The following is a 14,973-nucleotide window of genomic DNA, read 5'->3' on the forward strand; positions in this document are numbered from 1 at the left end:
CATTAGGTGAAAAGTGAAACTAAAACTGACTGATGGCAGCCAGCACATTTTAATTAAATAATTATAATTATAAATAATAATTATGATAGTGAAATTATTATTATTTGTCGGGTGTTGGGCAGGCCATTTTTTGTTTTGAAAAGGGCACATTGGGTATCAGAGGCAAAGGGGCAGGACCCCCTCCCCCCGACCTCTACACGCTACTGGCTCTTCTGCTACACGGTTAAATCCAGAGTGTTAATTTGAACTCTAGGAGAGTCCCTGAAAAGGTCCAGGGTCCTGGCAATCATGAGGCTCCATTTTTACACTCTCAGATTTAAATGAACACTCTGGATTTTACTGTGTAGTATGTCAAGTAAAAGAACAGTCAAAAGTGCTTCGTCATGCAAGTAAGATTTATTTCTAAAACATAAATACAATATTCTCAGTGGAAGAGATGGTAAAGATGTTACATTTCCTTAAGAACAGAGCAGCTGATGCAAAGTGATGATACAATAATGGCTTGTTTTTCGACTGCTCTCCCAAAAATGTAATTTGACATCATTTCAAGAAGGGGAGAAGACAGATAACCTCCATTTCAAGGACCATGTGATTAAAAAAAAATAGAAATCTTCAAATAAATATGCTATGATAAATTGTAACATTAGTAGATATCTGAATACAACATTTCACAAAATATGATACATTTGTTTAAGGAAATAGTCAAATAAACCATAATCTATTTCCTTTATACAGAGAGATGATTAATGTTTACCCTGTGCGTGCGTGTACAGTATGAGTGTGTGTGTGTGTGTGTGTGTGTGTGTGTGTGTGTGTGTGTGTGTGTGTGTGTGTGTGTGTGTGTGTGTGTGTGTGTGTGCGTGCGTGCGTGCGTGCGTGTGTGTTTAAGCTTTTGCACGTGTGCACGTGTGTGTGTGTGTGTGTGTGTGTGTGTGTGTGTGTGTGTGTGTGTGTGTGTGTGTGTGTGTGTGTGTGTGTGTGTGTGTGGGTGTGTGTGCAGGCTGGCATGCATGTGTAAGTGCATGCCAACTCATTCCACAGTGCAGAAGTCATCCAGAGTGTTTTCTCTTGTTTTGGGCAGTTCGCTGCGCTCCAGTATTCTGTACTGGAAGGAAACACGGTTGATGTAGTTCCCACTGGACACCAGCCTCACCACTGAGTTATCACAGCCAATCTTCATCTGGGCTACAGCAACATGGAGGGGAATAAATGGAGGTTGGAACACAGCCAAAACAATCCAGTAAACGGCCAACACATCTGGCTGGAGCCTGCTTCGTCAAGTTCACACATACTCATACACGCAAAAATGTTGACATGGGACTAGCGCCACAGGTGCTAATCACTAATAGTGTAGCATAGGATAGCACAGAATACTAAGTATATACTAGATAGGTACTGTAGCTATATACACAGTACAATATAACATAGCATTATAAATTAATAATAATTCACATGATATACAATTGAAATGAATAAGCTGTCTCTCTTCAGAGTTTTATAAGAACTTATGTGCTCAGCACTGTAACTCCACTGTAGTTGAGAGCATGAGACTATGCATGTGTGGATGTAGGCTATTGGTGTGTAATTCTGGTTCAGGTAAGGGGCATACAGTATAGCTTGGCATAGTCTGGTATGGTCTGGTATGGTATTAGTGTAGTATAGTATAAATATAAAATGGCATGATATGGTATAGTATAGGGCTGGGCGATGTGGACAAAATCAAACGTCACGATATTTTTCATTAACTACCAATATTATTTTCCTTTTTCATATATTTTTTTCATATCTTGCGAAATGTCTAGTGAAAATAGCAGATCTACAAGCTCACAACCTGTTGCATCATGATGCATTGTGAGTTTGTAAATCGGCTGTTTTCACTAATTCTGAAAAAATGTGCACATTTGGAAAGGATAAAATAAGACTTAACGCTGAATTCACACAAGCAGTGTCATGATGATGGCACGTTCTGATTGAGCAACAAGTTTCAATGCAAATCTAGAGAGACAAGCGTCTCGACGCATCCCTCATGTCCCTACTCAGTAGGGACATGAGGGATATACTTGACACCAAGAGAATGTTAAACTAACAATTCTAAATTTCGTCGCTTGCGGCGATAGTTGGGTCTTCTTTCACTTTCTCCCCGCCGTTTGGTGCCCCCCCCCAAGTGCTGCAGCACCTAAAGCCCTTCCGTTAAGCCGGCACTGACACTCATGCTTGCCTGCCCCAACCGGGTGCAGCTGCTGGCTTAAACCCTCGGACCACCGTTGCTGTCGCTGGGCACTGACTGACCACTGTTGGCGTGAATCCAGCATGATTAAAACCAGGAAAAGATAACACTTCTGCCAAACAGTATAAAAATAATTCAATAACCAAAATCCCAGATGATATCTAGCCTCATAGCACAATCTCTTTTTTTCCCCTAAATTTGTATCCCACGATTTTTGCAACCTATTTTTTCACCCAGTGCCAATTGCCTAAGCTGTAATCTTGGGCGCTACTCTCCCTCTGCCAGCCTGGGGAGAGCCCCGAACTGAGCTCATGTTTCCTTCAATGCATGAGGAGTGAGCAGGCCGCTTCTTATCACCTGACAGGGGGAGTTTCCCCGGCAGGACGTAGCGCGTAACACGCCCAATATCACATCACAATCTCAATATAAAAAGGATATATTGGTCATAGTATGACCAGTGTGGTCATACTATGTTATGTTATGTTATGGTATGGCATTAGTGTAGTATAGTATAATGTAACAGCACAGCAGAGCACAGGTTACTACAAGCAGTAGGCTAGCATCTTCCTCAGAAACTGGCCAGCAATTATAAAAAAGGAATGTCCTGAATGTCCTGAATGCCCTGATAAATCTGTCGCTATAGTATGTATTTCTGCCAAAAAACACATGAAAAACACATGAGACATAAACTGCAGCTCTGCAGACTCACCCAGTGTACTGAGAGAGAAACAAAAGTCAGCCACGGGGAACATCTTAGATGTGTCCACCCCGTTACCTCCCAGCAGCTCCACATAGTCTCCTGATCCTGAGCAGCCTGACCATACCTGTCTCTGTAGAAGATGGAAAAGAGATCTTCATATATGGGCATAAAAGGGACACAGACAGACAGACGGATACAATGGGTACTACGACATGACGTACAGCGGGTATTGCATAACCGGGTGGGGCATGCATTCCCAACTTGCATTGTTCCTGACTTGCATCGTTGCTGAGGTCTAGTCCTTGAGCATGTGTTAGGGTGGCCATAGCTGAATGGGAAGCATGCCTAGGTTTGATTCCCAGCTCCAGCAATGTGTCGAGGTGTCCCTGAGCAAGACACTTAATGTAAGCTCTCAGCTGGGTGAATCTAAAAACGGAATTTCCCTTGTGGGATGAAATAGGTCTAATTATTATTACTAGGGCGCCAGCCTATTTGAGGCCATGCATGTCAGGAACGATGCAAGTCGTTCCATTTATACTGCTATGCGGCACAAATGTTATGCGAAGCTCGGCCAATCAGTTAAGCCGACAGGTCGGGTTAGCCAATCAGGGACTTATACTGGCTTAGCGGCCCAAACGTGACGGGACTCTCCGCCAATCCGTGAAGCCGATGGTTTGGGTTGGCCAATCAGGGAAGACGATACATACAATCTCCCGAACACACAGAGATATTTGTGATTTTCAGTTCTCGGCTCCATTCGGCTCTGCACACCTCAGGGTTATAGAAGATACACACGCCAAGTTTGAGACCGAACGGTCGGACACTGTCCGAGTTATGCCAGGGACACATTTTGTGACACAAAGAGATTCCGTGAATTATAGTATAGATAGATAGATAGATAGATAGATAGATAGATAGATAGATAGATAGATAGATAGATAGATAGATTCTCCAGAACCGCTGATCCAACCGGTATACCCATATATGAGCATATATGGAGATCTGGTTGTAGAGAACCGAATGCTACAGACCAGCAACCATAAAGTTCTATATTATTTAGAGTGGTGACCTGAAATCCCCGGCCATTCATTTCAATGAATTTGCTCACTCAGCGCATACTCCCTTCTTCCGGGTTTCAGCACTCTGGTTTGATGACGTTGTGAGGCCCAATCGCATGCACAGTAGTGTCTACATCATGAACTACCTCCATGCACAGGCCTGTGAGTCGGGCCCACACCCTTTTCGCTCGTTCATGCAGTCCCGGCCCAAACTTGCAGTACCAGATTTGGCCATTGATTTGGCCATTGAGACTAGTGCTTAAAGAAATTCCTCTCTGTCCTGGGGACTTGCTAGCAACAAGTCACCACCAAAACCACGCCCCTTTTTGGGGGCATACTCCCCATTGTAACCCAATGCTATTTGAAATAAATTAGCTTATGTCTTTTAACTGTCTATTTTTTTCTGACAAGCTGTAAACATCCCATACTAAGTTGATACTTTATCGATAAGTATTTGTTGAGAACGAGAGATTTGTTTAACTCCACAGATAGATAGATAGATAGATAGATAAGAGAGAGAGAGAGAGAGAGAGAGAGAGAGAGAGAGAGAGAGAGAGAGAGAGAGAGAGAGAGAGAGAGAGAGAGAGAGAGAGAGAGAGAGAGAGAGATTTGCTGGAGTTAACAAATCTCTCGCTCTCAGCAAATACTTCCAGGATATTTCCAAGTTGTCATAAATATAATCAAAAAGATATTGGATAGTAAGTATAGAACCCTGGGGGGTCTATACTTATGAAGTAAATAAGGGTTGTTAATAATGGTTAAGAAAAGACTTATATTTCCTTCTTTGGACAGTGAATGCAATTCTACTCATCTACCGCCTCTGCTGCCTGCTCTCAAAAAATTGTAAATCATGTTAGCATAGCCTATTCCCAATATGCATGTAAAGTGAATTATCGCGCCGGTGACGTCATTCTCCTGGTGGCCAATATTTCTGACAAGCTGGAATATTCCATATAAGTTGATAATTTATTAATAAGTATTTGTTGAGAACGAGAGATTTGTTTGACTCCAGAGATAGATAGATAGATAGATAGGGGAGAAAGGGAAACACAGGGATATGCAGAAATGTATATATTAATGCGCACATAACAATTTTGGTTCCATGAGCAGTATACTTTTTTTTTTAAATATTTCATGTTTTCAGCCCCATTAGATTCTGCTACACTACTGCTACACATTCTGAAAATCATTTGTGCTCAGAATTTTTACAGAATCTGATATTCTGATAATTTTATAATATAAACAGTACAGTACCACTTAACAGTAATGTTGTAATCTTTGTGTTTTTGTTTTTATTGTAACCCTCTCAGCCACAATGTTAAGGACAAGAGTTCAACTCTTGAACTCTTGAAAATTAAGAACATAAGAAAAAAGATCACACAAGTTTGGATGATTCTAATGTAAAACACTTGGCTAATTCAAATGAAATACTTATGATGTCACCTAGGATACATTACTAAATAGACATGTTTTCAATATTAACGATAAAATAAGGTCCATACACTGGCAAAATTAGCTCCACTATTTATTGCTTGAGTCAACGATTAGATGAGCAATAATAAATCAAGCAATAAACATTGGAGCTTATTTTGCCAGTGTGCGTTCCTTATTTTATTTTATGTATTGTTGTTTGTCCTGCACCTGGGTACTTGGATGTCCGTGTACTATCCTTTCTTTGCCTGTTTTCAATGTTACCATAGCTCATTGGCCACAGGCTGTGTTCCACCACGTTTCACCTCACTGGCTACAGGTTGTGCAACTAAAGTCTTAACTTGAATATGCAGTTGGACAGAGCCATTTCTCCTCTAGATCCGTTCACACAAATCACACTAAACTCCCGTTTCTGTTGTAAGTAATAAAAACGCTTTTTGTACACAGATGAACTCGAGAAAATATTTCTTTCCCTTTTTTTATCATAACCTTTTTTATCATAATTTTTCACAGCAGATGCTGCAGATTAGTTCATTCTAGTTCAATGCTTGAACTTTTGTACTGTTGCATACTACATGATAATTTTGTTGAAATGGAAGACACAGTTTCTAACTGGATTATACCATATCAGATAAACAGCATCACTTTCCTTGACAGGTGGTTTATGCACAACATAGTTCAGCAGTTGAGCACTGCTTAAAGGTCCAATTCTGTTCTCTCAAAGATAATATATTTATCCCAATATCGCTGTTGGGAGGATGTAGCTCCATATTTCATATTTTTTCAGTTTTTCTTTCCATCCTATTTTATACTTAGTCGTATGACACTGTTGCGCAAAAGTAGCGAAAATAGCAGATCTACATGCACACATCAACATGTTCACCAACCGCTCATTTTTTTACAGCAAGTTTAGTGTGTGTCTGATCAAGGCGTTACCAAGGAATACAGTAATTAGAACTCAGAGTGTGGTTTGGTATCTTAAACAAAGTTGAAGTTCAATTTGTGTAAATAATGGATCTTTCCACCGAAGAAACCACAGAAAACATTATTTTCACTGTTCCAATGCCTAGATTCAACAAGGAAATCACACACTTATGTTGGTAATCTGGGACCCATAAGGGTCCATTTTTACACTTTAAGAGTTCAATTAACACACAGGATTTTACTGTGTGGATTATAAAAATCCATGTCCAATATTGTTTGGATATTTTTGCAGAGTTGCAAAAGCAAGCAGCCTGTAGCACAAGTCATAACTAATTGTTTATTTTGGTTGTATCCTTGAGTTTTACAGTAGAACGTAGCTTTGTTGAGGAAATACAGCTGTTAGATATTCCATTTAACTTCTTACTGTTGTTGGTCAATTATACCTTGCCATTCTTTTAACTGAAAATAGCAGATCAGCAAACTCACAACACATCACATTATGATGCGTTGTGAGCTTGTAGATCGGCAACAAAAAAATCACACCCTGTGTGAAGGAAGCGGTGCCTTTGGGGCGGGGCTTAACTCATTTCAGTTCGTCCCTATTGGTGGTCTGAGTCCACTTACCAAATTTTTACTTGGTAGCATGCTGCAAACTGGAATGATGGCTGTTTAAAGCCCAGCCAATGGGCAGACAGAGGGGGCGGGGCTTAAGTAATTACAGTTCGTCCCTATTGGTGGTTTTAGTCCATGTACAAAATTTGTACTCCCTAGCATGCTGTGAACTTGAGTTATGCCTGTTTAAAGGCCAGCCAATGGGAAGACAGAGGGGGCGGGGCTTCAGCAATTCATGCTCGTCCCTATTGGTGGTCTAAGTCCACATACCAAATTTGGACTTGGTGGCATGCTGCAAACTGGAGTTATAGCTGCTTAAAATCCCGTGCTCATCCCGTGCTTGGGGGTCCCTGGACCCCTCTTTGATAACTTCAGCAATTCATGCTCGTCCCTATTGGTGGTCTAAGTCCACATACCATATGTGGACTTGGTGGCATGCTGCAAACTGGAGTTATAGCTGTTTGAAATCCCGTGCTCATCCCGTGCTTCCACGGACGGACGGACATAACATACGCTGGGGGTCCCTGGACTCCTCTTTGATAACTTCAGCAATTCATGCTCATCCCGATTGGTGGTCTAAGTCCATATGCCATATTTGGACTTGGTGGCATGCTGCAAACTTGAGTTATAGCTGTTTGAAATCCCGTGCTCATCCCGTGCTTCCACGAACGGACAAACATAACATACGCTGGGGGTCCCTGGACCCCTCTTTGCTAACTTCAGCAATTCATGCTCGTCCCTATTGGTGGTCTAAGTCCACATACCATATTTGGACTTGGTGGCATGCTGCAAACTGGAGTTATAGCTGTTTAAAATCCCGTGCTCATCCCGTGCTTGGGGGTCCCTGGACCCCTCTTTGATAACTTCAGCAATTCATGCTCGTCTCTATTGGTGGTCTAAGTCCACATACCATATTTGGACTTGGTGGCATGCTGCAAACTGGAGTTATAGCTTTTTGAAATCCCGTGCTCATCCCGTGCTTCCACGGACATACGGACAAAGTCAAGCTTAGAGCGGTTGGCACCGCTAAAAATGTAAAAGGGCTTAAGTGGTTAATATATACATTCATGCATACAAAGAAGGGTGTGTGCGTGTGTGAAAGCGAGAGTGAGAACGAGAGGTGGTGTGTATGTCTAACCTGTGGTTTGAGCTCGTTGCTCTTGGCCTGACCCAGGCTGAGTTCTGTCAGCTGGAACTCCACAGGGTATATGACAGAGAAGCTGCAGTTCTTGTGCTGATGTGTCAACAGCATGGTAAAGCTGCCCTCTGGACTCTGAGACATGATGTTACAGGCTACACACACACACACACACACACACACACACACACACACACACACACACACACACACACACACACACACACACACACACACACACACACACACACACACACACACACACACACACACAGAAAGAGTCATTTTATCAAATTACACCACAGTGAGGTGCTGGGTAATTGAAAACCATTTCTGAAGCTGAAATGGTGGGAGAGTGATGGAACCCCAACCTACAACATTACAGAGCAGCATTGTCTGACTATCTGACAAGCATCTATACATATGTATTCACTACAAAAATGTATAGCTATAGAACTAATAAAATAATAATACATAAAAAAAAAAAATTTGTAGAGGCATACATCAACAATGTCTTATATGAAATTGGTAGGATATTTCCAAGTGCACAAGCAATTAAAATCGAGGGATTATAAACAATATAACAATTATAATGTTACAAGTTGGATGCTTAATCATTCAGCCATTTAAACAGTGCTTTACTGGCTCTGTGTTAAGACATATGAGCGCATACATGCAAGAGGATTTTGGGGGCCGCTGCACTGGTATATTTTCGCAGAATGTTTGCTGATTGGCTGAAGGAGTTTATCAAAACAGGTTTTCCCGCCCACAGAAATTTGTCTAAAAGGCCAGGCTCAGTTTGGGGTAGCAAATGAGCCTGAGGGGAGCCAGGTGTGCATGTGTGTGTGCGCTCGCGTGTGTGCGTGTGTGAGTATAGTTTATTAAATCTGAATACAAAGAAATTCTAACAATTAAGTTTGTTCAATCAAAACGGTTATCATCACAAATTATTACTTGGTTGAATGCTCGATTCTCAATCACCGAATTCAGCGATCTGGAATTTCTCAATAGCAGACCGCTGCTATGAAGAACAGACAGTTGCTATGGATGGAGTGAGCACCTGAATCAATCAATCAATCAATCCGCGGTGCTTAGTTTTAACCGTATTCAACATGACAGCCAATGAACCCATTAAAACTGGGAAAGCATCATTGTCATTTTAGATTTTAGCGTAGGCTACTCAAAAATAGCAGATCTAAAAGCTTACAGTGCGTCACTTTGTGCCGCGCTGTGAGCTTGTACATCTGCTATTTTTGAAAAATCATGAAAGTGTTAAAAACTGAAGTGAAAAACTTTGAATAATTTTGAATTTAATACAAGTCAATGTATTAATTTCTTTATTAAGTAGTCCTGTAATAAACAGGATCATTTACGGTGAGCCAGTCATTGTTGAAAAATAAACCCTGAAGGTGTGTGCAATAAACCCTGAAGGGGTTTATTTCTCTACAATTACCGCTCACCGTTAATCATCCCTTAAATAGCTTGCAGCTGTGGTGTGAAGTGCGCAGAGACTCACGGAAAGGGTTGTGCAGCTTTTTGACAGTGAGAGTAAACCCGCTGTCAGGGCTACGGATCCTGAAGAAAACCATGGCCACGTTCTGAGAGGAGCGACTGGCTTGTCCTGGTGCATTGGAGGAGCAGTAGTCTGTATAGCGCTGGTGTGGAAGCAGTGGGTGGTCCTGGTTGCTGGGAAACTTCTCTCCCTTCAAAACCCAGCCATCAAACATCTACAGGAAGAGAAACACAAAGAAACAATGATCTACATTATTAATAATAATGATGATATCTCAGATTTATACAGGGCTTTTGTAAGTACCCAAAGTCGCTTTACATGGGGAGGGAGAAAACAAAAAGAATCAACTTTATTAGGAAAAACACAATAAAATAGGTTATGTCTACAGTTAAAAATCAATAAAACCAGTAGAACAGTAAAACAAGGGGGTCTAATCCGACCTGAGGCTCTTTGCTGCGTTGGCATCCCCTCTCGCTCTCCTGTCTTTCCTGTTTCTCTGCTTAGTCTCAATATTGAAAATAAACCAGAAATGCCAAAACATAAATCGTAAAAGGAAATCCTCAGCATCATGCTGCTTAGAGTGTATATAAAAAGGCAGATAATCTGAGTTTGAGTGGACTTATTCTCAACTGTGTCCAAGCCAAGGCTGTCAGTGTTGATGATGCATGCAACGGAGAGAAGCTGAGGGCTGCCTCAATCTTAATTCCATTTCTCAATGGTGCAAACGTTATTTCCCAGAAGATTGGACATGTCACGTTGCAATTGGGGTGATATAAATTTCTCTAGACACAAAGCATTTGTTAGGATCATCACTGCACGTCTAACGAAATGTCAACTACAGTATGCAATGCGACGATCCACGGCAGAAATCATCCCCCTTCACTGAGCATTTTACTTGGCTGCAACAGTGTACAAACATAATAACGCTGTGTATAAAATGTACATCCTACTTGGTGTCCACATTTTGGGCATGGCACATGGCAGGCAGCAGTTATACACATTTTTGAAAACTTTTCAATGATAGCAAAAATAGCCGATCTACAAGCTCACAACGTCTCAATGTGACATATTGTGATCTTGCAGATTGGCTAATTTCTCCATGTGACACAGTATAAAATAGGGATGAAGTAGTTAATGATGTTTACTTCAATGTACATTGCAGGTAAGACAGAATGCTGCCTGCTAGGGGTGTGTTTCAGAGGGGCTGGCGTGTGCTGAAAGCTACACCAGGACAGCTGCTGCCTTCTTCCTGGGAGAGACCACATCAGAACTTGGCAGGACTCCAGCACAGGAGAGCCACCAAGCCCAGGGAGAATTACAAAGTCTTGTGTCCCCAATCTTCTCCCTTCAGCTCCTGCCACAGCAGCTAGCTCTGCCACCGATACATGCCTGCACGTACTGCCGCGTAACTGGCTGGCTGGGCTCCAAGCTGCCCCCCACCCCTTGTTCCTCTTTGCCCAAGGTAAACTGACCACATTGAGGGGGTAGTCTACTCTACACAGAGCCGTTTGGCTCCTTAAAAAAACAACCGTTATGCTGCAGGGCACCAACTGTACTAAACTCCTCAGAATGTGTCAAATCCTCAGTGTTCATTTAAATGTATAACTTAAAGGTTAAAGGGGGGGGGGGGGGGGGTGTTAAAAAGAAGTTAAAGCTCTACATTCTGACAGTAATCGTTTTTTATAGCGTATTTGTTTATCAGCTTAAATGTTATGGTGTTCCATTTCCAATTTTGCCTGCTCATTTTTTTTGGTTCATCACTTCTAATTTCACTTGTTTTCCTGTGGCCTGCATGTATGAGTTCTCCATCTTGATTGGATGAAATTGGTAACCCGACCCCTCTCTCTCTCTCTCTTCTCTCTCTCTCTCTCTCTCTCTCTCTCTCTATATATATATATATATATTCTAATTTGAATTTCAATAAGAATAGTAAACTATACATTTCATATATTGAGCAATCTATTGTTCTATCTGTTTTAAATGTAATTCACATCGTTTAACTGTAATGAAAAATAATCTTCATATTGTGCAATAATGCAAGGATAATCATAGGGGGTACTTCGGTTGAACCTTTGAGACAGGAGGGTTCAGTGCTCAAAAAGGGTAGAGAACCAGTGCAATGACACAACAAAACAAACAAAATAATTTACAGCACCTCTAACCCTCAGACTGCATTTCTGCACTTTGTGTGAGGAGGGTAAACATGTAGAAGTAAAAAGCTCCCACCCTAACGCCAGCTTTGCATCCTATGTGGTTCTCGAAGTGGGGTCCAGGGACCCTCAGGGTTCCTTGAGGTAGTTACAAATGGAACCAAATGTACCCATTAAGGTCTTTGAAATTAAAACAGTTTGAGAACCACTGCTATAACATCACTGTCTACCTCTCATAAGATCAGCATTGTTTGTGGGGAGGTACTGGTAGACCTGCCTTGATGAAGTCTCCGGCAGCGCAGTCGATACTGACATCAGACAGCTCCAGGTTGATGACCTCACTGGGTTCAGCGATGATGAAGGCAGCACAGGCTTGCTGGGGTCGAGAGGCCACAAACGTGAACTTGCCCTCTGAGGCCAACATGTCCAAGCATCCTAAAATACACACACACACACACACACACACACACACACACACACACACACACACACACACACACACACACACACACACACACACACACACACACACACACACACACACACACACACACACACACACACACACACACACACACACATTTTGTTCACAATATTAGATTCATGAAACAATCCAACTAGTTCACAGATGGGTGGGTGGGTAGATGAAGTGAATTAATGTGAATGCATGTTTGACTGTCCAGTTTACATACTTATCAAAAGAAAACAAGTTATTATGCAAGAAAAGGAAGAAGCCATTTGACTTATCATTAAATAGCATACATTAAAAGATTTAAATAATCTGTCTGCAGGACTCTGTCTGTGAACCACGTCTCTTGTCACTTAGTAGCTACTTGATACAAAGCCTCTATTCAGTTTATTCACTCAAATGTTTTTTTTTCACCAATAAGCTGGTAAACAGAGTTAATCATAATAATGACGAAGTCAGCCTACTGAATAAAACCATTGTGTTACAATGTGTTTACAACAGCACTTACTGAGGGGTCGACGAAAAATAAAAGTGTCCGCTTCTCTCTTCTGGTCCAGATTGAGCAGAGACAGTAATCCATCTGCAGCGTCATCCCCCTGAGAACAGAAACATAAAATACATGGATTCTCGCTATAAGATTGTGTTATGCTGGTGGTTCTTAACCAGTGGTCCGGGGACCACCCCTCATGTCCTTGAGGGGGTTCCAGGTGGTCCCCAGCTAAATGATGGAGAGTTGGTAACCAAATGGACCCTTATTATATCTTTAACTCTTGAGAGTGTAAAATTAAACCTAAATGGACCCGTTTCATTTGACTCTCTCAAGAGTTAAATCATCTTTAAACACCTGCATTAGCCTACTTAATTTACAAGAAGTCTACACAATTCGAGAATGTAGAAGAATTGTTATTTAGATCAACGTTTGCCTGTTATCTCTCCTATGTACCAGTACCACATCAATACAGCACGGATAGAATTTTGAACTTTTGTAAAATTTTGTAAATGCTCTTTAGTAGAACTTTTGTAGAATTTTGTAAATGCTCTTACTGTACTTACCTCGATGTAGCGAGCGGATCCGGATGACAGGGAGATTATAAAGAGAAACAGTTGTGCGCTCATTGGAACCGACATGGTGTCCTGGTGAAGTGGAGCTCCAGCCAAACTGTGAAATAACGACGCGCACCGTGAGGCGGCAGATTTTATAGGGGCGCAGCCTGGCGGCCCTGCGTTAAAACGCAACTCTAGCCCAGTGGTTCTCAACCTGTGGATCGGCACCCCCAGGAGGGTCCCCCCATCCTACATTCCAAGTGCTGCAGGATGGGGGGTCTTCAGTTCAAATATGCCTGAGAAATCACGGAATCGAATCCCAAAAGCATTCTAGGTCATGAGAAATCACTCATTTTGAGTTCAGGCTACTTAACGTTTTGACGTATATACCAAATTTGTACCATATGAGTCTTCGTCTGAAATAAATAAATAACCAAATCAATAATAAACTAGAAGGATACCGCCAATAAGAGTGGGCACCTAAACATTGTGGGAACCTCAATGTTAAATTGGCTATTTGTTTTCTAAAATATCCAAAAAAATAAATAAATTATAAAATGGTCTGAAGGGTTGGTCTGAATGATTTGCATGCACCACTCGGTGCATCATTATCAGACCCTGCTGTTTATACCCATTTGACTGGCTAGCCACAGGTTTTGTAGCTTGTAGGCCTACCCTTAGATGTAAAATGTTCAAGCATGTTCAAATCTTGTACTTTACATTAGGCTACTTCAGACTATTCCAAATTCTTTACATTGCTTCAGACCATGTTCCAAATTCTTTATTTCTTAACATTTTGCGGACAAATTGCCAATAATAGGTGCCATGGTGCTACCAACTAGAAAAGTGCGCTTCTCTTAAAGGCAATGGCATCTGACACAGTGATTGTTTCTTTTTATTATAACGCCCAAACCAAACCTATGCATAATGTAATGGGTACCGCAGGTGTTTTAGCGATAAGGCTGGTGTCCGAAGATTGCAGCTTTTGCACGGGAACGCCCCTTATACAATGCTAAATCCCCAAATAGTGGGCCACTCTTGGCTAAAATAGGGCCCATGGTGTTGTCCTGGGCAGTCAGCTCTCATTTAAGAAACACATTGCAGCGGTCACTCGATCCTGTAGGTTTACACTCTATAACATTCGAAGGATCAGACCCTTCCTCACTCAGGAGTCAGCCCAGCTTCTTATCCAGACATCAGTCACATCAAAACTTGACAGCTGTAACTCGCTCCTTGTGCACTGAAACCCCTCCAAATGATCCAGAATGCCGCACCATTTAACATTTAACATGTCTCAACTTCTCCGCTCCCTCCATTGGCTCCCAGTTACTGCCCGCACAGAGTACAAAACACTGATGTTGACCTACAAAGCAACCAAAGGTATGGTACCCCCATATCTTCAAAGATATGGAACTTTCCCTAAAACATCCGGTACAACGCTCCACACGTCCCACACTCTTCTCCCTTATGGCTCCACACTGTGGAATGAACTCCCCATTGCAGTTAGAACTGCAGACTCACTCTCAATCTTCCACCGTAGTCTGAAGACTCACCTCTTCAGACTCCACCTTAGCCCTTAGCACTTGCCGTAGCACTTGACCTAGCCTTGACGACATTGCAGGCGCCACGCTTTTGCAAAGGCTAAAATGTAACTTAGATAGCATGTAATGTAGACAGATGCCAGGCCATTTGTAGACCTGGCAGCCT

The 14,973-nt window shown here is 41.9% G+C and overlaps 1 protein-coding gene across 1 annotated transcript; it reads right to left on the reverse strand.

Moving 5' to 3' along the window:
- Positions 1 to 377: 377 nt before the first annotated feature.
- On the reverse strand, positions 378 to 13,379 carry crhbp (corticotropin releasing hormone binding protein). The gene is made up of 7 exons (XM_084054716.1): positions 13,276 to 13,379; positions 12,731 to 12,818; positions 12,031 to 12,188; positions 9,607 to 9,817; positions 8,091 to 8,245; positions 2,937 to 3,057; positions 378 to 1,185 (listed from the first exon to the last, which is right to left on the reverse strand). The coding sequence occupies exons 1-7, from the start codon at positions 13,348 to 13,350 to the stop codon at positions 1,031 to 1,033; spliced, it is 963 nt and encodes a 320-aa protein (XP_083910842.1). The 5' UTR covers positions 13,351 to 13,379; the 3' UTR covers positions 378 to 1,030.
- Between the last annotated feature and the right edge of the window lie 1,594 nt (positions 13,380 to 14,973).

Source organism: Gymnoscopelus microlampas (assembly GCF_963454915.1).
Source record: "Gymnoscopelus microlampas genome assembly, chromosome: 4".
In the NCBI taxonomy this organism is placed as follows: Eukaryota; Metazoa; Chordata; class Actinopteri; order Myctophiformes; family Myctophidae; genus Gymnoscopelus; species Gymnoscopelus microlampas.

What these genes read in the sequence shown, in the direction of transcription:
- crhbp (XM_084054716.1), bottom strand. Translation starts at nt 13,350, where the DNA reads ATGTCGGTTCCAATGAGCGCACAACTGTTTCTCTTTATAATCTCCCTG. An exon ending in GATCCGCTCGCTACATCGAG is followed by an intron (nt 12,819 to 13,275) that starts GTAAGTACAGTA and finishes TTCTGTTCTCAG; the next exon opens with GGGGATGACGCTGCAGATGG. An exon ending in GCAACGAGCTCAAACCACAG is followed by an intron (nt 3,058 to 8,090) that starts GTTAGACATACA and finishes CATCTTCTACAG; the next exon opens with AGACAGGTATGGTCAGGCTG.